The sequence below is a fragment of the Rhinolophus ferrumequinum genome, chromosome 2 (assembly GCF_004115265.2).
Source record: "Rhinolophus ferrumequinum isolate MPI-CBG mRhiFer1 chromosome 2, mRhiFer1_v1.p, whole genome shotgun sequence".
Taxonomy (NCBI): domain Eukaryota; kingdom Metazoa; phylum Chordata; class Mammalia; order Chiroptera; family Rhinolophidae; genus Rhinolophus; species Rhinolophus ferrumequinum.
In genome coordinates, this window is record NC_046285.1 from 39,957,001 (window position 1) to 39,982,248 (window position 25,248).

The following is a 25,248-nucleotide window of genomic DNA, read 5'->3' on the forward strand; positions in this document are numbered from 1 at the left end:
CATTTGAAAATTGCTAAGAGAATACATCTTAAAATTCTCATCACAAGAAAAAAAATCCTGTAACTATGTATGGTGATGGATGTTAAGTAGACTTATCTTGGTTATATTTACAATACATACAAATATCAAATCACTATGTTGTACACCTGAAAATAATATAATATTGGATGTCAATTATACCTGACACATTTTTTAAAAAATAGAAAAGATCAATGAGATTGAGCTGGTTTCTTTTTTTTTAAAGGTAATCAAAATTGACAAACCTTTAGCTAGACTTTCCAAGAAAAAGAGGCAACTCAAATAAAATCAGAAATGAAAGAGGAGACATTACAACTGATATCACAGAAATACAAAGGATCAGAAGAGACTACTATGAACAATTACATACCAACAAATTGGACAACCTAGAAGAACTGGATAAGGTCCTACAAACATACAACCTACCAAGACTGAAACATGAAGAAATAGAAAATCTGAACAGATCAATTACTAGTAAAAAGATTGAATCAGTAATTAAAAGCCTCCCAACAAGCAAAAGTCCAGAACAAGATGGCTTCATTCATGAATTCTACAAAATATTTAAAGAATTAATACCATTTCCTTTTCTTCCAAAAAAAAGAGAAGGGAAGGAAACACTTCTAAATTCATTTTATAAAACCAGCATTACCCTGATACCAAAACCAGACAAGGACAATATAAGAAAATTCCAGCAACATTTTTAAAAGGATAATATGAGTACACAATGATCAAGTAAAATTTATCCTAGGAATGCTGATTTAACATTTGAAATCAATCACAATATTAAAGGATAAAATTTTTTAAGTGATCATCTAAGTATACATATGGAAATCATTTGATGAAATTCAACACTCATCCTTGATAAAAAATAAATTTTAAAATCCTTTCAGCAAACTAGGAATAAAAGGAAATTTTATCAATGAATAAACTGCTTCTAAAAGGCTGACATTACATTTCATAATAAGACTGAATGCTTTCTCCTTAGTTGGGAATAAGACAAGGATATTCTCTTTCACCATTTTTATTTGACATTGTAGTGCATATCCTAGACAACGAGACAAGAAAATAAAAAAGACACAGAGATCGGACAGGAAAAATCTGTCTTTACTCACATACAACTTGATCATATTTATAAAATACTGTAAAGAATCTGCAAAAAAAGCTACTAGACTTAATAAATGAGCTGAGCAAAATCATTGGGTTAAAGGTAAATATGAATTAAAAAATCAATTGAGAGAACTTCTACTTCTAAAAAGATGGAAAAAACCTGCATTTTCCTATTTTTCCTGGTAAGTACAAATGAAAACCTTGGACATTATATATAAAATAAACACAAGATTCTGAAATGTGGAAAGAAGAAAGCAGACCACAGAGAAATTTGGGATCCAAGAAGAAGTTGATGATGGTAAGTGCTCTGGGTTTTCTTTTTGCCTCATATATATATATATATCTGACTTGAAGTTAAATAAATAAATAAATAGCAACTTAAGAAAGGAGGGGGGTAGGAGATGGGTGAAAAAGGTGAAGGGAATTAAGAAGTACAAGTTTCCAGTTATAAAATAAATAAGTCATGGAGATGTAATGCACAGCATAGGAGACAGAGTCAATAATATTATAACAAGCCCCCCACCACTCTGTCAGTGGAGACCCCCGTAGGATAGCTTGAACTTAGACTCCAGGACCAATAGTAACAAGATGATCTACCCAGCCCTGATAGGTTAGTGTTTGAGGAGGCCAAGTGGAGAGGGATGACTTTTACCACCCTCCACAGTATCACTGGAGGCCAACTGAAGAGCAGAGTACTATTAGTGGGGGCCTAGTGAGGATCTGGGAATTCCAACTCTTGACCAGCAAGTGGCCCCTTCTTTCCTCAGGTGTCAATTGGGGAAGAATGGGTAACCTAGACTTCTATACTCATAATGAGATGGTACTCCTCCTTATCCTGCAAAAGTCAGAGAAAGCCAGCTAAAACAAAATGTATAAGTAAGATTCAGAATCTCATAATACCCAAAACATCTGGATTTCAATCAAAAATCACTCGTCATATTAAGAAACAGGATGTCTTCAACTTGAATCACAAAAGACAATTACCAAATGTCAATCCTAAAATGAGAATGTTGAAATAATCTAACAAGAATTTTAAAGCAGCCATCATAAGGTACTTCAACAAATAATTAGAAAGATACTTAAGACAAATGAAAAAATAGAAAGTCTCAGAAAGAAACAGAAGGTATAAAAAGGAACCAAATGGAAATTTAGAACTGAAAAATACAATAACCAAAATAAAATTCAATGGATGGGCTCAACACCAGAATGGAAGAGACAGAGGAAAGAATCAGTGAATTTAAAGATGGAATGATAGAAATCACCCATTCTGAACAAAAAGAAAGGCACTAGAAATAAGCAAACAACATCAACAAAACACACAGAGCTTCAGGGGTCTAATATTTGTGTCACTGCAGTCCCAGAAGGAGAGGAAAAAGAGGAAAGGGCTTTAAAAAAACACTGTGAGAAATAATGGCTGAAAACTTCCCAAATTTGGCAGGAGATACAAGCATACAGATTCAAGAAGTTTAATGAATCCAAAAAAGGATCAATTTAAAGAACTCTACACCAAGACACGTCATAATCAAACTTCTAAAAACTAAAGACAAAGAAAGAAGTCTTGAAAACAGCAAGAGAAAAATAACATCTTATATATGGGGGAAAACAATTTGAATGGCAGCAGACTGATCATTAAGAAACCATGGAGGCCAACAGGAAAAAGCACAATATTTTTATGTGCTGAAAATAAGAACTGTTAATAGAGAATTCTATGTGCAGTAAGAATATTTTTCAGGAATGAAGGGGAAATCAAACCATTCTTAGATGAAGAAAAACTAAGAGAATTTGTCACCAGCATACCTATCCTAAATGAATGGCAAAATGAAGTTCTCTAAATTGAAATGAAGATAGAAAAAGGAACTCAGAAACAGCAAAAACTTAAAATGTTAATAGTAAACATATGAGCAAACACATTTTACTCAACTATTGTCTGTTATGGTTGATGATTGAAGAAAAACCTATAACAATGTCTGATGTGTTTTAAAAATGTATGTAGAAGAAATATTTATACAATTATATTATGAACAGAGAAAATGGGTGGGGAGAACGGGCATAAAAGCAGCTAAAACTTCTACATTTCATTCAAGCTGATCAAATGTGAACATGAGTACACTGTGATAAGTTGTATATACATAAGGTAATACCCAGAGCAAACACTCAAAAAGTTATACAAACTGATAACTCTCAAAAACACTATAGATTAATCATATTGGAACTCTAAAATATTCAAGTAAACCACAGACAGATGGGAGGAAAAAACAGGAACAAAAAAACAGAACAAACAGAAAACAAAATATAAAATAGTAGATATAAGCCTTAAATATCAATGGTTACATTAAGTATAAATGGTCTAAATATATCAATTGAAGAACTGAGATTGACAGTGTGGATTGACCAACTGTATGCTGTCAATAAGACACTGACTTCAAATACAGCAATAAATGTAGGTTGAAGTAAATGGATAAAATCAGTTATACTGTTCAAATGCTGATTGCTTTCCCCCTAAGATCAGGAATAATGAGTAGATGCCAGCTCTCCTTATTCCATTTCAACATAGTACTGGATGTTAAAGCCAGTGAAATAAGAAAAACAATAAGAGGCAAATAGATTGAATAAAAAGAAATAAAACCATCCCTATTTAAAGATGACATAACTGTCTACACAGAAAATCCCCAAGGAACCTACCAAAATGATTGCCCTCAGAATGAATAAGACAGTTCAGCAAGATCACAGTATGCCAGATAAACAGAAAACTCAAATGTATTTCTATACCAGCAATGAACATGAATATATAAACACCAAAATGAAAAGCACAATACCATTTAGAATTGAAAAAAAATGTAAAATATTTATGTGTAAATCTAACAAAATAAGTGTAGAACTTTTATACTCAAAACAACAGAACACAAAGAAATCAAAGAAGATCTAAATAAATGGAGAGTCATACCATGTCCATGGACTAAAAGACTCAATATAATAAATATGTCACATTTCCCCAAACTAATACACAGGTTTAACATAATTCCTATCATAATTTCAGCAAGACATTCTGTAAATATAGACAAGAATATTATAAAATTTATATGGAAAAGCAAAGTAACTAGAATAGCTAAAACATTTGGAAAAATAAAATAAAATAACAGAAATCAGTGTATCCAATTTCAAGACCTATAACATGGCTACAGTAATCCAGACAGTGGATACTGGCAAAGGGACAGACCACAAATCACTAGATCAGAAAGTGAGCCCAGAAATAGACCCACACAAATATGCCCAGATGATTTTTGACAAAGTGCAAAAGCAATTCAACAGAGGAAATAGAGCCTTTTCAAAACAAATGGTGCTAAAATAATTGGACATCTATAGGCAACATAATAAAAAATAAATCTAAGCATAAATCTCACACCTTATACAAAAATGAACACAAAATGGATCACAGACTTAAATGTAAAATGTAAAGCTATAGAACGTTTTACAAAAAGGTAGAAGAAAATTTGGGGGACATAGGGCTAGGCAGAGTTCTTAGACTTGACATCAAAACCAAGATTCAAGGAAAAACTGATATATAATAAAATATATCAATATAATTTCAATATAATTAAAAACTTTTGCTCTGCAGAAGACCATGTTAAGGGAATGAAAATACAAGCTACAGACTGGAAGAAAATATTTGAAGACATATCTGACACATGACTAGAATGTAGAATATATAAAGAACTCTCAAAACTCAACACTAAAATAGTAACCAATCTTATTTGAATATGGACAAAAGATATGAAGAGACATTTCACCAAAGATATATAAGTGGCAAATAAACAAATGAAAAGATGTACTTGTTAAATAAAAATACCTCATAGTAGGAGGGTGCAGCTCACAGTAACCTTTGTGGAAGAAACCAGCAACCTTGGAGTTATTAGCACCACACTCTAACCAACTGAGCTAACCAGACCTTAGGTTTTTTTTTTCTTCTTTTAAGTCACCTTCAGATGGTTAGAGACCTACAGGTGAAAGCAAAAACTGTAAGATGTTAGAAGAACATACGTCTTCTTAATGTTGGGATGAAAAGAATTTCTTAATCCTTAAGAATTACTCTGAGTGTATTAGTAAAATGGAATCCCTGCACCTGAAACTCTAAGGACCATAGAAGTTCCACCAAAGTATCACCACCCTGAAAGATCCAATTTATCTGTCTTCAATACCTCCATCTCTGTTTCTATTTCTTTCACTTCTTTATTTAAATGAAAAATTTTATATTTATTGACATTGTTAAAGATATTTTAAGGCTCATACTAAAATGAAAGAGTATAAGTAAAGAATAAAAAAAAAAAACCTTACAGTTCCTCCCATTCTTTTTTTCGCTGCTGAATTTTAAATTGGGCTCTTTCAGCTTTTAATACAAGTTTCCTTGTTTTCTCAATTTCATTTTCCACCATAATTTGACTTAGGGTTTTAGGCCGAAATTGCTTCCCTTTTTCTATAATCGATTCTTCTTGCACATTCATATTCCCACCTGCACAGAAAAATAAACATTTTTTTTTCAGTCTTTTTGAAACATCAAAATAAAATTCTCAAATATTGTTTTTAACCTGTCACATTTTTTGTTTGTTTGTTTCAAGAATTACTTTATTTTTCATTTTTTTTAATTGTATTTTTTAAATTTATTGGGGTGACAATTGTTAGTAAAATTACATAGATTTCAGGTTAACCTGTCACATTTTTATTTTTTAATTTTTATAATACAGTTGACATTCAATATTTTATATTAGCTTCAAGTGTACAGCATAGTGGTTAGACATTTATATAATTTACAAAGTGATCCCCCCAGTAAGTCTAATACCCACCTGGCACTATATGTAGCTATTACAATATTATAGACTATATTCCCTATGCTTGTACTTTACATCCTGTCACTATTTTGTAACTACCAATTTGTATTTCTTAAGCCCTTCACCTTTTTAACTGAGCCCCCAACTCCCCTCCAATCTGACAAGCATGTTCTTTAGATTTCACATATAAGTCAGATCATATGCAATTTGTCTTTCTCGATCTGATTTATTTCACGTAGCATAATACTCTCTAGGCCCATATATGTTATCACAAATGGTAACATTTCATTCTTTTTTTATGGCTGAGTAATATTCTATTGTATATATGGACCACTTCTTTATACAATCGTCTATTGATGGACACTTAGGTAATGCTACTCCAGCTTCTTTTTCATTTTCAGTAGCATGAAATATTTTTCTCCATCCCTTTACTTCCAGTCTTTGCATGCCTTTCAATAGGAAGTGGGTCTCTTGTACACAGCACATGCATAGGTCTTGTTTTCTTATCCATTCAACTACCTATGTCTTTTGATTAGAACATTGAACCCGTTTATACTTAAAGTGATTATTTATAGGTACACAGTTATTGCCATTTTATTATTCATATTTATGTTCTTCCCACATCCCTTCTTCTTAAAGAAGTCCCTTTAACATTTCTTCTGATACTCATTTGGTGGTGATGAACTCCTTTAGCTTTTTCTTGTCTGGGAATCTCTTTATCGCTCCTCCAAGTTTAAATGATAGCCTTGCTGGGTAATCTTGGTTGTAAGTCCTTACTTTTCATCACTATGAATATTTTGTGCCAATTCCTTCTTGTCTGCAAAGTTTCTGTGGAGAAATCAGCTGACAGTCTCATGAAAGCTCCCTTGTAGGTAACTAACTGACTTTAAGATTCTCTGTCTTTGCCACCTTAATTATGATATGTCTTAGTGTAGGCTCCTTTGAGTTCACCTTGTTTGGGACTCTCTCTGTTTTCTGGACTTGTATATCTATTTTCTTCACCAGGTTAGGGAAGTTTTCAGTCATTACTTCTTCAAGTAGGTTCTCAATTCCTTGCTCTCTCTCTTCTCCTTTTGGTACCCTTATGATGTGAATGCTGTTACTCTTGATGTTGTCCCAGAGGTCCCTTAAATTATCTTTAATTAAAATTCTTTTTGCTATTCGATTGGATGTTTTCTGCTTTCTTGTTTTCCAAATCACTGACTCAATCCTCTGCTTCATCTATGTAATCTGCTGGTGATTCCTTCTAATGCAGTCTTCATTTCAGTTATTGTATTTTTCATTTATTACTGGTTCTTTTTTTATGATTTCTATGTCCTTTTTATGCTTACTATTTCTTTGTTGAAGTTCTCACTGAGATCACTGAGTATGCTTATAACTACTGCTTTGAACTCTATATGGTAGATTGCTACCATGAATTCAACCCACAATATCTTTTACAATATCAAAATAAAGAGATTTAAGTTATAATATTTGCTTTTAAAAATCTTATTTAAAAATTGGCAAGACATATATTAAACAATTACACAGCCAGAAAATTATGGAAATTGACAGATATATTAGGAAGCTGGGAAAACGTGTCTATGATATGATAGTAGGGGAATGGAAAAGCAAATGAGTCCTATTTGACATGCATAATTTGAGGTGACATACACTAACTGAAGTGGTCTGTGGCTAATTAAAAAACTGGTCAGAAACATACAATCAAATCTATAATTTTAAAGTTATTAGCTTTCTCAATAAGTGTCTACTGGGGGAATTACTCAATTCATGTTCTTAGAGATACTTTAAAGATACATGAAAAATTTAAATACTATGAGATGGTCATATAGTTATAACTCACCATTTCATATTTCAAATATGGGATAGTATGGAAAAGGAAAAAAAGTTTAATGTGGCCTGGACAGTCATGGAAAAGCTTTTAAAAAAAAAAAAGTATAATTCAATCTGGATTCCCAAGAACTGGTAGAATTTAGAGAGAAGGGGAATGGATTGATCACTCCAGCAGGAATCTGGATATGAAAGTATCAGGCATAATTAGGGAGCAGAAAGCAGGACAATAGGCTAAAAATACAATACAAATCAAACAGTATGAGAACACACCATTAACAGGAAACAGAATAGGGATCTACTGTGGAAGAAAATACTTGAATAATAGTTTCACGATTTATCCAGGAGTCAAAAAAGAGCTATTAAATGTTTCTCAATGAAAAGAATAAACCAGCATCAATATACTGACTGTATCAGGATCATTAGCCCTGACCTGGCCAAGCTACAGGGCCCTTTATTTGTTCTTGACCGGGCTCTCCAAGCCATTCCCTGAATTCTTCCTTCCAGTCATCTGTGGTCACCCCGTGGGCAGTTATAAGAGGCAGTTTGCAGGTATTAGAGACACTATTTTCACAGCTGTATTTCTCAGCTCATCATTCTGTTTAAAGCACATGCTCTTAAAAAATAGTTTGAAATACTGTGTTCTAGCCCCATACTCTGGGGTGAGGCCCAGAAATGTGGGAAGAAATACTGCCTGGAAACTAGCATCTGGGGAAATCCTAGATTTAAGAATAGGTGGACATGGGAAATAAAAATACGGCAGCATCAGTTATTCTTATCCTCTCTCCTTCATATGACCAGGGTGGGTTTTCTTTAGCAGCCTGCATCAATAGGAAAGCGGGTGTAGAGCATTTGCTGGCAAAACTTGGCCTCTTATTCTCAGCCATTTCCCTGTCTCTCTTGATTATTTATTTCAAAGGCATCAAAGATGCGAGACAAGAAATTGAGCTCAAGCCACCAAAAAGGGTTCCAATGTTCTGCCTACCAATAGACAATTCAGTTTTAAAATCTTAACAAATGAGGATGTAAAAGACTTCTTGTCACTTAGGTTACCTGTATCTTTCTGGCTATCCTTTGTTCCAGGTCCCTCTTTCTCAAACCTGTCCAATTTGCTGGTTCTTGCCTCTGACTGACTTGCCCGTTTGAATCGGGAGTACTTAGAGGGCTTCACGAGCCTGTAGGAGGAGATCTTGTGTTCACTTTGAATGGCATGGACCACAACAGCATCACTTTGCAATGAATCGCGAAATCTGAAGAAAGAAAAACAATTGCAACAGTCACCATTCTAATCATTGAATTGCACCATTTTATTCATTCTCTGCTTATTAAGTAATAAATAAGACCGCAAAACCCTATGCTTATAAATAATATCATATATCACACTGGATCCAAAATTTAATGATACATATACCAATAAGGAGGTGACAGAAGGTGGATAGACCTTGGTTAAAGAGCAAGTAGAATTTTCTTTCTAATGAAAATACTAAACAACTCAGTAGTAATCAATATAACTCCACTGCTTTGCTAATTTGTAGAGAAATAAAAGCTTTTCAGGCAGATTATATTTAATGGATCATATCAAACTCTGAGAAAACATAATCTACCCCCATATCTATTACCTCATATATTATATATATAAATCTCATATATATATATAATTATACATAATTATATATATATATATATAATACATATAAAAGAGAATAGGGAGGTAGATATTTGAAGTCGGACAACTAAGTTCGTGAACTTGTTGCAACGATGTTGCTAACCCTTTTTGATATCAGAGGGAATATTCATTATGAATTTGTACCAACTGGACAAACAGTTAACCAAGTTTACTATTTGGAAGTGCTGAGAAGGCTGCGAGAAAAGTTAGACGACCTGAACTTTTCGCCAACAATTCATGGCTCTTGCATCACGATGATGCACCAGCTCACACGGCACTGTCTGTGAGGGAGTTTTCAGCCAGTAAATAAAAAACTGTATTGGAACACCCTCCCTACTCACCTGAACTGGCCCCCAATGACTTCTTTCTTTTTACGAAGATAAAGGAAATATTGAAAGGAAGACATTTTGATGACATTCAGGACATCAAGGGTAGTACAACAACAGCTCTGATGGCTATTAGAGAAAGAGAGTTCCAAAATTGCTTTGAAGGGTGGACTAGGTGCTGGCGTCAGTGCATAGCTTCCCAAGCGGAGTACTTTGAAGGTGACCATAGTGATATTCGGCAATAAGGTGTGTAGCACTTTTTCTAGGATGAGTTCGTGAACTTAATTGTCTGAACTTTGTATATCATGTTACTCTATTTGCATCTATAAAAAACATTAAGCTCAGGGATTCATACTACTCTCTAGTCCACCTTCCTCATACATCCCACATATTCTATCTTTTAGAAGTTCTTCACCATTTAAATTGTTGCTGTTTTTTGGTGCTTGTTCATAATTATGCCAACATCTTTTAATTTTAGAATTTAACTAATTTATGTATATAGCAATTATTCCTAGCTTGTTTGCCTTTCTTACTATTTATCTAACTCAATCCTTTTAATTCTTATTTCTCCTTTTAAAATGGCTTACTTTTTCTTTTTAATTTTCCATTTTCTCTCATAGCATAGTATCTTTCTCATTTCTATAAGACTTATTCTCTTTATATTCTTACCCATGGGAGTTTTTCTACCCTTTGAATTTTAGTCTTTCCATGAGATCCAGATAACATGAAGGAAAACATGGATGGTTTGGATCACATAAAAATTTAAAACTTCTGCACAGTTAGAAAAATATGAACAAAGTTTAAGGCAAATGGAAGAGTAGTAGAAAGCATTTATAGTATGTATAATAAAAGACAATATTTATAGAAATAGAGACTAAAACTAAAATAAGGAGGAAAATAAACAGAAGTCAAATAAAAATGAACAAGGAATCTAAACAGGCAGTTCTAAGAATAAAGATAAATGAACTATAAACATATTAAAGAAATGCTGAACCTCACCAATAATCAAAAGAATGAAAATTATTCAATCAAAAGTTATCCTAATTGGCCTATTAGATTGGTAAAGATGAAAACAGTGGTAATACCCAGTGTCATTCAGGGGTACAACTGTATCCTCTCCACCATTCCCATCAGATCGCTAGGTATACTCATCATTTCCTTCCATATGTTTATTGAGGACATGAAGCTATGAAGGATGCAGGGCCTAAACCAAGGTGGAAGAGCAGAGAGTTAAGGAAACACGTGTTTGAAGACAAGCGTGGCAAGGAAGAGGTTCTACCTGAAGATGGTGGGCAAATTGGGTCCTAGAGCTGTGGGCACTTGTTCCCTGCTTCTGACAGCATCTAGGGAGATGCAAGGCCTCAAAGGTGATGACTGCAAGTGTGTTGAATCCTAAAAACTGGGATCCTTTTAGCGTCCCCAAAGAAGTGGAGCACAGAAAGCACAGAATGAAAGGCTGTGAAAGTGAGCCTCAGTGGTACTAAGGCTGGCCTTCCTGTCTGCCTGGTGGAATAGGAGCTCAGAGTCAAATTTAATTTCAATAAAATAATAATAGCAATATTGCTCATATATCTGAGTTTGTGTGTTAAGATTCACAGTTGCTATGTATATACATTTACAAATATTTCATGAATATTTATTATAGCCAAACATAGGATATTATGTGAGGATTCTTTCTGAGAAAAAATTCTTACCCACTTTCATCTCTTGGTGGGTAGCAATCTAGATATAATTAGGGATTTCAATATTCAAATATTATCCAAGAATTCAAATATTCAAGGATTTAATGCCAGGTAACAAGTGCCAATAATTCACAGGGCAGAGTAACAGAGAGGAGACTGCTACACAGAGAGGGAACTCTGGAGAGCTGTAGAGGGCTCCCTTCCAGCCTTCAGGTGCGTCCTGATCCGCACATACATATGAGGAGTCTACCTGAGACTGGGGAAAGAAACACTGGACGGGAGCAGTTAGAATAATTGGATGGGAGCAGTTAGAATAATCCCAGATCCCCCTGACCCCTCCCAACACACACCCAGGTTGGAATAGCTTGTGTTTCCACAAGCCTCATAATACATGGGACATAGGGTGAAGTACTTAGAAGGATTTTATCTTAGGAGTGGGAAGAAATTAGCTCTAGATTAAAGTCTGCCTGATTCCACCTCACAAAGATTAAATGCAAACCTCAAAAAAATCAAACTATTTTCAAGTAACTTAACTAAATCCCAGAACAAAGATCAAGAATATTTAAAAGTATGTGAAAAAAACATCCAGCATCCACAATGTGAAATTCACAATATCTGGCATCCAATAAAAATTTTTCAGGCAGGCAAAACAGCCGAAAAATGTGACCCCAAATAAAGAGAAAAAATATCAATTAATAGAAACAAACCCAGAAAAGACACAGATGATATAACTAGCAAAGAAGGACAGTAAAGTCGTTATTATATTTTATATATTCAAGAAGGTAGAGAAAAGCATGAGCACATTAAGTTGAGCAAAATCCACACCTATCATACTAGGAAGTCAATAAATAATGATTAATAATAAATTCATAGAAATATATTATTTTAGATGTATGGTTGTAACCACTAGAAGAAATATTAAAGTTGATTCTTTTCAAGAGATATCATGTTACAGATCGAAAACCTTAATATTTTTAAAATGTCTGTTATGTCTAAGTTGGTCTATAGATTCAATGCAATTCCAATCAAAATCTTAATATTTTTCTTTGGTGAAAATTGACAAGGTTATTCTATGCAAAAACTTAAGCAATACTGAGGATAAAGAACAAAGCAGGAGGATTTACAATATCAGATGCCAAAAGTAATTAAGATGTGATACTAGCACAAAGATACGAGTAGATAGGCGAACGTAATAAAGAGTTCAGGAATATGCCTACATATATATGGTCACCTGATTTCTGAAAAAAAGTCACTATAATCCAGGGAGGAAAGAATAGTCTTTTCAGCAAATGATCCTGTTATAGCTCAATATAGAAACAAACGACACTTGATCCTTATTTTACATCCCCCACAAAAATTATTCAAGATAGATAACAGCAAAACAATAGAGCTTCTAGAAGAAAACACAGAATTATTTCATGAATTGGAAATAGACAAAGATTCCTTAACTACAACATAAAAGTACTAACTATAAGAATTAGGGAAAATATTTTTTTTAATTAAATGTATTGGGGTAACATGTACAATTCTATAATACATCATCTATATATCACATTGATTGCTCACCAACCAGAGACAGTTTTTCCTTCCATCACCAAAATATTGATAAATTGAAAAAAATGATAAATTAAGTTTTATTGAAATTTAAAACTTCTGTTCAAAACGACACCATAATGAGAAGGAAAAGACAAGCCAGACTAGAGCAAGATACTTTACATGCATACACACATATATGTGTTTCATATATATATGTGACATATATATACCTATACATACATATAACGTGTTATATACATGATAAAAAACTCATATCCAGCATATATAAATAACTCCAACAGCCCATTTTTTTTAAATGAACACAAGACTTGAACGAACACCTAACAAAAGAGACTACACAAATAACCAATAAGTATAATCAAGTTGAAATAAGATCATTAGAGTGGGTCCTAACATGACTGGTGTCCTTATGAAAAGAGGAAATTTGTACATACATGGAGGGAATATTTTATGAAGGAACACAGAGACTACATCATGTGAAGGCAGATGATTTGGCATAATACATCTACAAGCACGTCCACATATCCACCAAAAAATATGCACAAGGATGTTCACAGCCCTATGATTCATAGTAGCCAGAAAGTGGAAGACACAACTACTTATCAATAGTTAAATGGATAAATTGTGGTATAACCATTTCACCGACTATTACAAATCAATGAAAAAAATGAACTACCGCTAACTGCAACAACACGGATAACTTTAGGCATGATACTAAGTAAAGAAGCCAGTTCCAAAGAGTTCATACTGCAACTTTCATTTATATGAAGTTCACAGACAAAACTAATCTACAATGATAAACATTCATCTTTGGAGAATAAATTTTCACTGGGAGGGATCAAGAGGGAACTTTCTGGAGTGCTATAAATGTTCTGAATCTGGGTAGCAGATATATGTGTTTATACATCTGTAAAAGTTTATGAAGCTGTTCAATTAAGATTTGTGCATTTTACTGTATGTAAATTATATCTCAAAAAGACAAAGAAAAGTAATTTCCCCTGAGAGGTCTAATTGGTACAGGACAGGGATTGGACAGGAAGCTGTTGTTTTTCATTATAAGTCCCTTGGTTCTATTTTATTTTTGATTTTTAATGTGTACATGCTGCTGTATTAACTAGATAAAAAAATAATTTTTCAAAAACAGGAAGTAAATATGTGTTACATAATTTGGTTTGTAAAAAGTCTAATTCTTAAACAAATTTCTCAGATTTAAACTAGGAAGGAGTGAGCAGAAAGCTCAGGAAGATGCCACGAGGAGTAACAAGAGGATTTCTTGAGATTTCAAGAGTTAGTGCATACTTCAGGAGACCTCTTATCTGACCACTGTAAACTACTGTATTCAAATACATGCTCTCAAACATCCTTAACTTGCTAGAAATATAGATCCTACCTATGCTGTAGCTTCCTTAGGCCAAGTTGATGTTTCTCTTTTTCCCAGGCTAATTCCTTTTCCACTTGGTTAATTTCATAAACTGTTTTTCTGTTCATCTCAGCACGAATTTTGGAATCTATGTCAAAATCCTGTAGAAAAGTAGATTTGTTCAACAAAATGGGTACTTTTATCAATGTACTTTGTCAATCTTATGTTTTACATACAGATTTTTAAGTTTTGTCCTCAATTGCATGCAGCATCATCACTCTTTCCCAAATATCATAAACTCTCTCCATTCGAGAAAGAAATAACATACTTTTGATCTTACTTCCACAAAATATGGAAAAAAGTTATCAGAAATAATTTAAAATAATGCAATTAAAGTTACATATTTAAAGATTTTTCTCACAGTAAAAATAATGAATGCTAACAGAATATTTAAAGAGTGTACAAAGTTTTTTAAAAAAAATACTCCCTTCATCCCAAAGAAACTAACTATTACACAGTCAGCTGGGCACAGCGTAGAAGTTCATGGCAGTTGATCATTAGTTGAATATCCCCTCGCATGTGACCCTACCCAGGAAAAACAGCAAAGTCTTTGGCATGTTCTTAACATCATGAAGTTCTAGCTGCATGTCCTTTACCAAGGCGGCTATTTTTCCCATAAGGATACTTGAGGCCTCCTGTTACCATGTTTCCCTGAAAATAAGACCGGGTCTTATACTAATTTTTGCTCCAAAAGACGCATTAGGGCTTATGTTCAGGGGATGTCCTACTGAAAAATCATGCTAGGGCTTATTTTCCAGTTAGGTCTTATTTGCCAGGAAATACGGTACACACCTTGACTCCTGCAAAAAAGTCAGGGCCTTCATTCACACTAAATTGGAAGTAGTAATTATTCTTTCTAGAGGTGTTTGTGTTTTCAGTATTGACGTGTATAAAGTGCTTAGCCACAGAACCTGCCGCAGTTGTTCTTTATTTTGAATTATGTCACTTAGATTCTGCAAGTGTCAACCTTTTTCTTAGTAAAATAGCATAAACGTCTTTTAACCAATATGAGTTAACCATTTTGATTTCACCAAAGCATTTTTATATGAAATTGGCTAAGTGCGTCTAGAATTACAGGACTGGGCAAACCACAGATATAGTCAAGATAGTAAACTCTGGGTTTTTATTTGATTAGGCCCTTGATAGTAATTCCATTTAGGAAGAAGTACAAAATGAAAAAAATAAAATTAATCCCTACCTGGTAGATGGGGCTTTGCAATAAGTCACAAAAGAAAAAAAAAAATTACAAAAGCAGCTTAAACATTTAAGTGATTGTCCCCATACCTACAACTTACTAAGTCATCTTCCAGAAACTTTGTGGATAAACCAGGTACTATATTGTCAACAGATCTGATGAACTATAAAAATAGAACCACCACGCATCAAATTATACATACATAGGCACACACCTACCCAGCAGTTAGATATCTTAGCTAGGTATGATAAGGGTTGATAACCAGATTCAAACCTATATTTATATATTATCTTGTTAAGAAAGAAATAGTGTAATAGCTAAATCCAGAAGTAAAGAGGTTCACCTGCACCCAAACCAAATGTATGACAAGTTCTACAGTAGTTTAGTTGCTGCCAACATATTGACTGGCCAGATAAAAGGAAGCTGAAAGATGATTTTAAGTGTTCCTACTTACTGGCCAAATAGTACCAGAAATAGCATATATTAAAATTAAAATCAAATTTATTTTGGACTTACTGTTCTTTTAAGCTGCATATGCTTGGGTAATTCCTTATTCATCTCTAGTAGTTTCTGAAATTGATTCCTCAAAGCTTTGAGCTGCTCTCTCTTCCTGGCCTTTATTTCTTCCACCTCTTTCATTAACTTGTCATGTTCTCTTTTTCTTCTGGCATTCTCAATACTGAAAACAGCAATTTAAAAGGATAACAAATTAGAATACAGAAACAGCAAAGAGAAAATTAGTATTCAAATATTTGGAGATTCATTTAGCTTTGTCAGCTTCTGTAACATGTTGGTTTTGCAAAAGCTCATGCCTAGTAGGTATTTATCAAAAACATACCTGTAGGCTTTGGGATCGAAAATATCTTCTGGAATTGGCTCTGTTTCAATTCCAAGCTGTAGGAAGACAGTAAAAATTTAGCCCCTTTAAATAGCCTATTTCCCTTAAAATATCTAATCAGAAGTAAATCAAGGAGTTTCTCCCTTGACAATTTCTAACAATTAGAGGCCTGGAAAGTATTTTCACAAATAATAATAAACTAGGGAAAATATTGCAATTGATTAAACTTATTTGTTTCTGCTTCATTTAAAGGAGTAAGTAGAAAAAGTCATGAAACTTAATCATATGTATAAAAATGTTAATACCACCATATTCCCCTTCAAAATGTGAATTACTAATATTCTTGTGTCATTAACAAAGAATACACACAAAAACTTTATAGATCATTTATTTTAAAATACTGTTGTGGGTTTTTTGTTTTTTGGTTTTGTTTGTTTGTTTTAGCATATCCCTTTTATACATACGTAATTCTCCCCAAACACCTCATGTGTATACTAGGATGATTTATATATATACATATACATATATATATATTTAAAATTTTTAGTAAGCATTTTACTTGGCCTTAGCAAAAAAAGACATACAGTGGGAAATGCACAGAATAATATGATCTCCATCTTTACGAAATAAAATCAGAAATATGAATCTCCCTTCATATTTAAATTTAAAGAAAATCAATTTAAATTAAAGGGTACTAAGAAGTAAATCACTTAGAATCATTTTGTTTATTCAGGTGCTGTGCTGTAAAAGACTATCAAGAAAGAGGAATTATAACCTGGTGAACTAAACAAAGAGTCTTAGTTTGCTAGCTAATCAGTTCTTAAGTAAAATTGAACTTGTTTATTCTCTATTCTTTTTTACAACAGATAGGTCTCTGTTTTGCTGTCATTCATTGTAAAGAAACAAAGACTCTCTTTTGACCAAGTTGTTTTATTATTACAGCATTAGTCTTTATATCTATGAAATGTAAGTCTACATACAGAGGGTGACAAAAATAATGCATATACATTTTAAGAGATGTTAACACTGGTCAACGTTGCTCAAGCAATAGTGCGCCATAATCAGAAGTGTCTGGATGCTAATGGTAACCACTCTGAGCACCTCTTGTAAGTGCATTAGTCAAATGTGACTTGTATTCATCTTTTGTTATCGGTATATATTAATACAGTTTTTCCTTTCTTGCATTGTGTATACATTTTTTTGGCACCCTCTGTATTTTTATGTAAAACAGGTCTATAACTTTAGTAAAAGTGAAGTAATAAATTATGACCAATGTAAGAGACAGTGATGGCTGATACATTGTAGTTACCATTAATCACTTAGGACATAACTTGAATTTTATTTATTTATTATTCTCTTATTGCCCAGAACCAAAATCAGTGCTCACCAAATCAGTGAGATTTTCAGGCTCTCCTGGCCTCAGCTGTTTACAATAAATTTGAGTTAAACAAAGTGCTTCCAACACTTCTAAAATATATGCCAATTCTTCTCAATCCTCGCTGCACATTAGCATCAAGGGGGTTGGGAGAAGCAGAAGGGCATTTTATAAAATACTGATACCTGAGTCTCATCTTCAGAGATTCTGATTTAATTGCTCTTAGGCAGAGCTCAGGCAACTGTACTTTTAAGGACTCCCTAGCTGATTCTAAAGTACAGTAAAGTAAGAACCTCAGACTTATGCAAAGTTTAGCTTTTTTTGTTTATTCAACTCTTTCTGATTTTGCCTTCTTAAAAGCAGAGTCTGCTTCATTGATTTAAGAAATATTGATTGTAGTCATAAATAAAAACACTACTACACAAATGCAGATGGATTTTTTTCTATCCAATACAGGTTTCCAGAGAGAGAGTTGGCACAAGATAGAAAGATAAAGATTTTCTTCTTGTTCATAAACTTTCCATTTTGTAATTCCTCTTCCCAAGCTGGACCTCTTTAAACAACAGTCCATTCTCCAAATTTTGCTGCTATTAATAGAAATGAAAATTTACTCTACGTTCTTGTGAAGTTGGCTAGCTGTTAAGTGGGAAGCCAATGTGTTAATAGGAATTTTAACTATGGTCTTTCTAACACAATTCCTTATTCCTTAGGAGTAATTCTAACAGTTATCAATAACTGTATCTAAAAGAACCACTTTGATAATAGAAAATTCTGGGCCTGACAGGTCAAATGGATATATTTTGGGGATCTGAACCCTCAATCTTTATTACAAAACCAATAATGTACTGTGCCTAAGAATAGAATAATTTAACCGAATTATTAATCATGATCCACATTATCATTTTCTAATATTACAGACAATAATATTTTTACAGTGCCTTTTGAAGGGACAGATTATAGTGTATATCTCATTGATGCCCCTTCAATAAGTGAGTGAACAAATGAAAAGCAAAATATATATCTGAAAAAAATGTACATTTTGAAAACAAATTTTGATCAAGAAAGTGACTGAGACAGAAAAATTGACACAGCCTTTTTAATTTGGGGAATTCTATATCTTTAGTAATAACAGGAATTCAATGTTTTTAATATTTGAAAAAAAGGCATCAGAAAGTCAAAATTATAATACTGGTAGGAAGATTAGAAGATAAGGAAAATGTGTCTGAATAGTTTACATTTTTAAAAAAAGTATGAACCATTTTAACATCAGTATTTTTAAATAAAGCGTTGGGGGTTTTTTTTATTGTTGCTATTAGTTAGTTAGTTAGTTAGTTAGTTAGTTAGTTAGTTAGTTAGTTACATACCCTGGGAGATGGCACTTTGGCTTTGATGCTTTCCCTGAACTCAAATTCAGAAAAAATGCTGAAAACAAAGATATTACTATCTGCTCCAGTAGTCACCAAAAAACGGTCATCGAAGCTAGTAGAAATGCCTTTAATACATCCATAATTGTTATCATGAATATTAAAGTGCCAGTAGTTCTCCATATTTGTCAATGAAAGATCATTCCGACTTAGGATATAGACTCGAATTGCTCCATCTTGCATTCCACAAAACATCATATCTTGGTTAACACTGTGAAACAAAAAGAAAGTGAATTGTTCTTCATATTAATCTGAAAATAATGCTAATTTTCAATTAATTGACAAATGACAATTTTTAATAACAAAGGTATTATAGACTAAATTATGCCCCCCTCAAAATTCACAGGTCGAAGCCCTAGCAAACTAATACAAAAGAGTGGGGTGCAGGGAAGCCAATTAGAAAATTGGAGCTACTATATTTGGTCTCCAAAAGAATGACCACAATATATGTTTAATTCACAATTATTAAAGGACTAATAATTCAATCTGTGATTCCTCTAGAATCACTGTAACCATGAACCTTCATTGTCTGACCACGCAGTAGCATCCTCCTCAGTAACAGAGAGTAAATTCATACGATTCAATTGTGTAATAAACAGAAATTTTGAGACAGAATATTTTATAGAAGGGATTGAAATACAGTTTCAGGAACAGCTTCGATTCTATTTATTCCTTTGATTTATTTAACATTGTTTGAGTACCCCTCCATTTGGACACATCTTAAAAAATTGACAATATTCATAATGGACAAAAATAGACACTAATGGGTTATAGTTTTTGAAAGCTTTCTGAAATTCTGTTCACCTGAAAGTGATAGTTTGAATAGGATTATCTTCTGTATCTTCAATTAAGCGGAAATCAAAAGGTTCATCTTTCTTTTCCGTGATATCACTGTTTTTGTCATATGGAGGCAACTCACAGTGATATAGAAAACCAGAATCATAGCCGCCCTGGAAAAGAGATAAGTAACATAGAAGGTGGTACTTGAACATAAGACACATATGACCACATGAGAAGTTTTTGATTATTTCAAATTTTAAAACACAAAATAGATGTTTTAAAACATCTACTTTCTATGACTTCTATGATTATAGATAGATTTTATAAAGCATCTCCACTGTCCATTTGTATGCAACTATACAATTATTAATATAATAATAAAACACCTTACAATTATTTGTTTCCACTTAAAAGTCAAAAGAAGAACAATTATCACTTCTGACTACCTATTGAATTCCATTTTATTTCAAGTACTATTATGAATAAGCAGCATTTAATGATAGAGTTTTATAGGTCATGGTTTTCAGAACTAATTTTCAGTCTAGGGCATTGCTTTTCTCCCTGAGGCAATTGCCAGGTCTGAAAGTGGCAGCTGAGAAGCTAAGAAGCTGAGCAGAGCTCTACCTGTAGTCTCATAGGCTTAGGAAGAGGAAAAGATTTCCAGAGTCCTCCAAGAGAAGAAGCCACTGTGAACACAACTTCTCCTGGGATTTCCATTGTAACCCTGGACCACTATACCCTACATGTAGAAATAGACTGGCCCTCACAGGAAGTAAAGCCTGATTTCAAGTCATCTCATTCACTGATGAACGTGATCTAGGATTTCTATTACATCTGCTTTCCAGAACAAAGTATAAATCTCCAGCAGCTAATGCCAACACACAGAGACTGAAGCTAGTACTAGTTTTTTGCATACAAGGTCTAACATTCAATGTATTATATAATTGTACATTTGAAACCTACATAATTTTTAAACCAATGTCACCCCAATAAATTTACTAAAAAATAAAATAAATAATAAAAATTAAAAAATAGACATACTAGCAAAGACAAGACTTGACTGAAAATCAAAAGAAAAAAAACAGATCAAAGAAAATACAGATCAAAGAAAAAACACAAGAGATACTGATAGAGGTATTTTCAAAATAGACTTCAAAATAATTATGATTAACATACTTAAAGAATGTGAAGGCAATATAGAAAAATTTTAAATTCAACTGGAATCTACAAAAAAGTCAATAATGGAAAAAATGAAAATTCTAGAACGGAAAAATGATGGAAATTAAAAATTCAACAGATCAGTTTAAAAGCAACTGGACATAGCTGAAAATAGAGTTATGAAGCTGGAATGGAGGTTAAAAAAAATCGAGTAAAGCAGAAGAGAGGAAAGAAGTATGGAAAATACAAAAAAAAAAAAGATTGTAAGATACATATGGGACATAGTGATAAGGTTAATATACACAAAATTGGAATCCCAGAAGAAGATATTAAAAAGATGGGCCAGAAGCAATATTGTTGTAGATAATGGCTGAGTAGTTTCTAAAACTGAATAAAAATTTGTCAGAATTCAAGAAATACTGTGAACAACAAGCAAGATAAATATGAAGAAGTTACACAACTTTTAAAACAAAATCTTTAAAAAAAAACAGAGAAAAAAGATACATTGGGTTTCAAAAAAACAATAAAAAGATGCAGCTAACAGAATGGAAGACAAAAGATATCAAAGTTTCGAAAAGAAAATATCTAGAAAATTATAATTTTTTAAATAGACAAAATAGATATTTTAAAACAAAAACAAAAAATCCACCCAGACAAAAAATTTGTCATTAGCTCACCTACACTAAAGAAAATATCAAAACCTATCATTTAGGCAGAAGATGTAATTACAAAAATAGAAAAAGAAACTAGGAGCGAGAAAAAGGATAAACCAAATGATACCAAGAACATAAAACAATAGTGAAATGCCTTTTGGGGACACAAATACATATACGAGTATAAAAATAAAACATATGACAATGAGGGGAGAAAGAGGATACATGACGTTAAAATGCTCTTAGATCTTTTTTCTCTGGAACTATAAAAGAACAAATTCATATCACATTATATCAAGGATGCGTATTATGATCTTTAGGATCACTTATAAAAGAATGTATAACTAATAGAGGAGGAAAATTGGGGGAAAAACTAGCTTAATCATCCAATAGAAGGTGAAAAGGGGAACACAGAATTGGTGTGATAAATAGAAATAATTAGTAAGATTGTAGATGAAATCTAAAATATATTAGTAATTACATTAAATGTAATTGGACATAATACTCTATTAAAATAAAGACAAAGATCCTATAGGATTAAAATCAGAAGCCTAACCCCATGCTGCTTATAAGAGACATACTTTGAATATAAGGGTATCAAAGGCAAAGGAAAGAGAAGAATCATTAACAACTCTGAGTTTTGTCTTAGTAACTGGATGGATGCTTGCCTCATTTACTGAAATGGAGATGGAGCAGGTTTGTATGGGGCAAATATGGTTTAAAAGTTATATTTTGGATATGTTAATTTTGAAGTGCCAAGGAGAGATGTCAAGTTGGATAGGTATACAAGTCTGAATAGGAGAGGAGATGTCACACTGGAGACAAAAATTTGAGATTCACTGGCATATAATTGATATTTAAAGCCATGTGACTAGATGAAGTCATCTAGCAAGAAAGAAGGAGTCCAAGACCACACCCTAGAGTACTTCAAATTTCAACCTTGTTCAGCAAATGAGAAGACAGCAAGAGAGGCAAAAAAAAAAAAAAAAAAATGGCCAGTATAGTGTCTTGGAATCCAGGAAAAACAAAGTGTTTTAAAAGGATGAAGGGTCAGCCCTATCAAATATTTCTGAAAGGTTAAATGGACAGACAAGGGACCACTGAGCTTGGCAATATGGAAATCTTTGATGAAGTGAAGTGGTGGAGTTAGGAACCCAACTAGAATGGGTGGAAGATCAAACTGGAGGTGAAGAAATGAAGCCAATGATTACAGGCAACTATTTCAAGTTCTCCTATAAAGGAGCAGTGGAGGGGAAGGAGAGAGAGGTCAAGGAAAAAAACGTAAGTAGTAGAACGTGTATGAGCTGAGGAGAAGAATTGAGTAAACAGAGAGATGTGGATGATACATAAGACCAAGTGGTTTATTTCAGGAACAAAATCCTTGAGAAACTGAGAGGGGATAGGATCAAGGGGCCATTCAGAACAGTGACCTTGGAAAGTTTCAGGGGAGCATTCATGATTTGTAACAATAAGCAAAGCACTTAAAACTTGTATGTATCCCTGTAGGGCATCAGATCTGACTGAGACAAGATAAGGAAATCCCATTCGATTGCTTTTATTTAATTTTCTAAGTGAAATGGGAGATGAGGTTATCAATGGAAAGTGAGGGAAGGTGAAAAACGTTTGAGGGGAGAAGAAAGAATTAAAGCAATAATTTGGAAAGTGGGTTAGTGAACATGGCTGGGCAGTCGAACCAGCCCGCAGTGTGAATACTGATTTGAGAACTGAGGTCATGACTTCCAGTGAGACTGGTTTTCTCCAGCGTCTGCTCCTGTGTAGGCATAAAGCTGGCACATAGTTGGATCTAGAAGCATTAGCGTCACTGCCTCTGTGAACTACTCATATACCTTCCTTAACCTTATGCGCAGGTGTAATTTCAGGTTAAGGCCATGGTTTAGGTTAAGGCTCTAGACCCAGACTGCCTGAGTCCAGATCCTTGTTCTATCTCTCATAGGACCTTGGATAAGTTTCTTTTTTTTTGTTTTGTTTTTTAAACAATTTATTTCAATTACAGTTGATATGCAATATTGTATTAGTTTCAGGTATACAATATAGTAATTAGACATTTATGTAACTTACAAAATGACACAGTGACATTCTTAATTTAAACGTTCTCTTAGACTGTTTTATTATTTTTGGTTCTTAGAGTTCAAAGTATTGGATAAGTTTCTTAATTTCTCCACGCCTTTGTTTCTTCTTATGTAAAATGCAAAAAAGAGCAATTAGTTTATAGGGTGGCTAGGTAGTCACTTAAAATGGCGCCTAGTACAGAATAAGTAGGTTTCCATATTTAGCAAATAAAAACACAGGATGGATGCTAACTAAACTTATTGTGCTAATCATTTCACCCTGTATGTAAGTCAAATCATTATGCTGTACACCTTAAACTAATAAAATACTGAATGTCTTTATTCAGTAAATAAAGACATTTTTATTAAAATTATATTTTAATAAAACTGGGAAAAATTTTTTTTAAATATAGGATGCCCAGTTAAATTTGAATTTCAGATGAACAACAAATACAGTTTTAATATAAGTATATCCCATGTAATATTTATCTGGCAAGCCTTAGAGTAAGCACTAGATATGTTGCATATGTGTTTCAAGGACACTAGAATTCTATTACATTATATTGCAGTTGTTTCTATGCCTCTCTCCCACATGATTATCAGGAAATTTCCTGCATGAAACTTACTGAGGGCAGGAACCATGTCTTGTTTATCCATTTACTCCTTGAACCTCACACAAGAGTAGCCATCAATAATTGTTTCATAAAACATAGAAGACAGACAAAGGGTAAAGGCACTAATAAATGAAGTTCTAAGGTGATTTCATCACTACTTCTCATCCTTCTTGGCTCCTTAGAAGATACCATCAAAGATATATTTCTACAAAAAGTTGAGGAGGGGAAAAGTTAACTCTCATCACTCCTTATAAACAATAGTCCTTACTTAGCTAGCCAGTGTCCTGGCCTGGCCAGAGATCTGGACCAGTTATGATTTAGTGATAATTTTTCACATATACTTTTATGTCAATTATCACTTTTTCGGTGAGTGGAATTGAAATTTGTGACAAATTTATAATGAAGGAAATCTTGCTTTGCCATAGACCAGGGGTGTCCAAACTGCGGCCCACAGGCCAACTGTGGCCCGCAATTCATTTTTAATTGGCCCGCAGCAAATTCCAAAAATATATTTAATTTACTTAAATAAACCAGGTGAGGCAATACGTACTTCACCTCGAGTGAGTGGCCCAGCTGTTTGTGTATTTTACTGCACATGGCCCTTGCTGAAAAACGTTGAAAAAAGTTTGGACACCCCTGCCATAGATCAACAAAATGTTTTTATAAGAATAGAATATGTGATAAGAGGATGTAATTTTCACATCATTGTGACA

General features: G+C 33.3%; 1 protein-coding gene across 3 annotated transcripts in view; it reads right to left on the minus strand.

Moving 5' to 3' along the window:
* Positions 1 to 25,248, minus strand: part of CFAP44 (cilia and flagella associated protein 44) — a 102,059-nt gene that overhangs the window by 30,662 nt on the left and 46,149 nt on the right. For all 3 annotated transcript variants that reach the window (XM_033126720.1, XM_033126709.1, XM_033126727.1), the window contains exons 18-24: positions 20,066 to 20,211; positions 19,202 to 19,472; positions 16,463 to 16,518; positions 16,141 to 16,303; positions 14,400 to 14,530; positions 8,832 to 9,028; positions 5,458 to 5,632 (exon numbers count right to left, since the gene is read on the minus strand). In XM_033126720.1, coding sequence (XP_032982611.1) covers positions 5,458 to 5,632; positions 8,832 to 9,028; positions 14,400 to 14,530; positions 16,141 to 16,303; positions 16,463 to 16,518; positions 19,202 to 19,472; positions 20,066 to 20,211 — 1,139 coding nt within the window. The remainder of the gene's footprint in view (positions 1 to 5,457; positions 5,633 to 8,831; positions 9,029 to 14,399; positions 14,531 to 16,140; positions 16,304 to 16,462; positions 16,519 to 19,201; positions 19,473 to 20,065; positions 20,212 to 25,248) is intronic.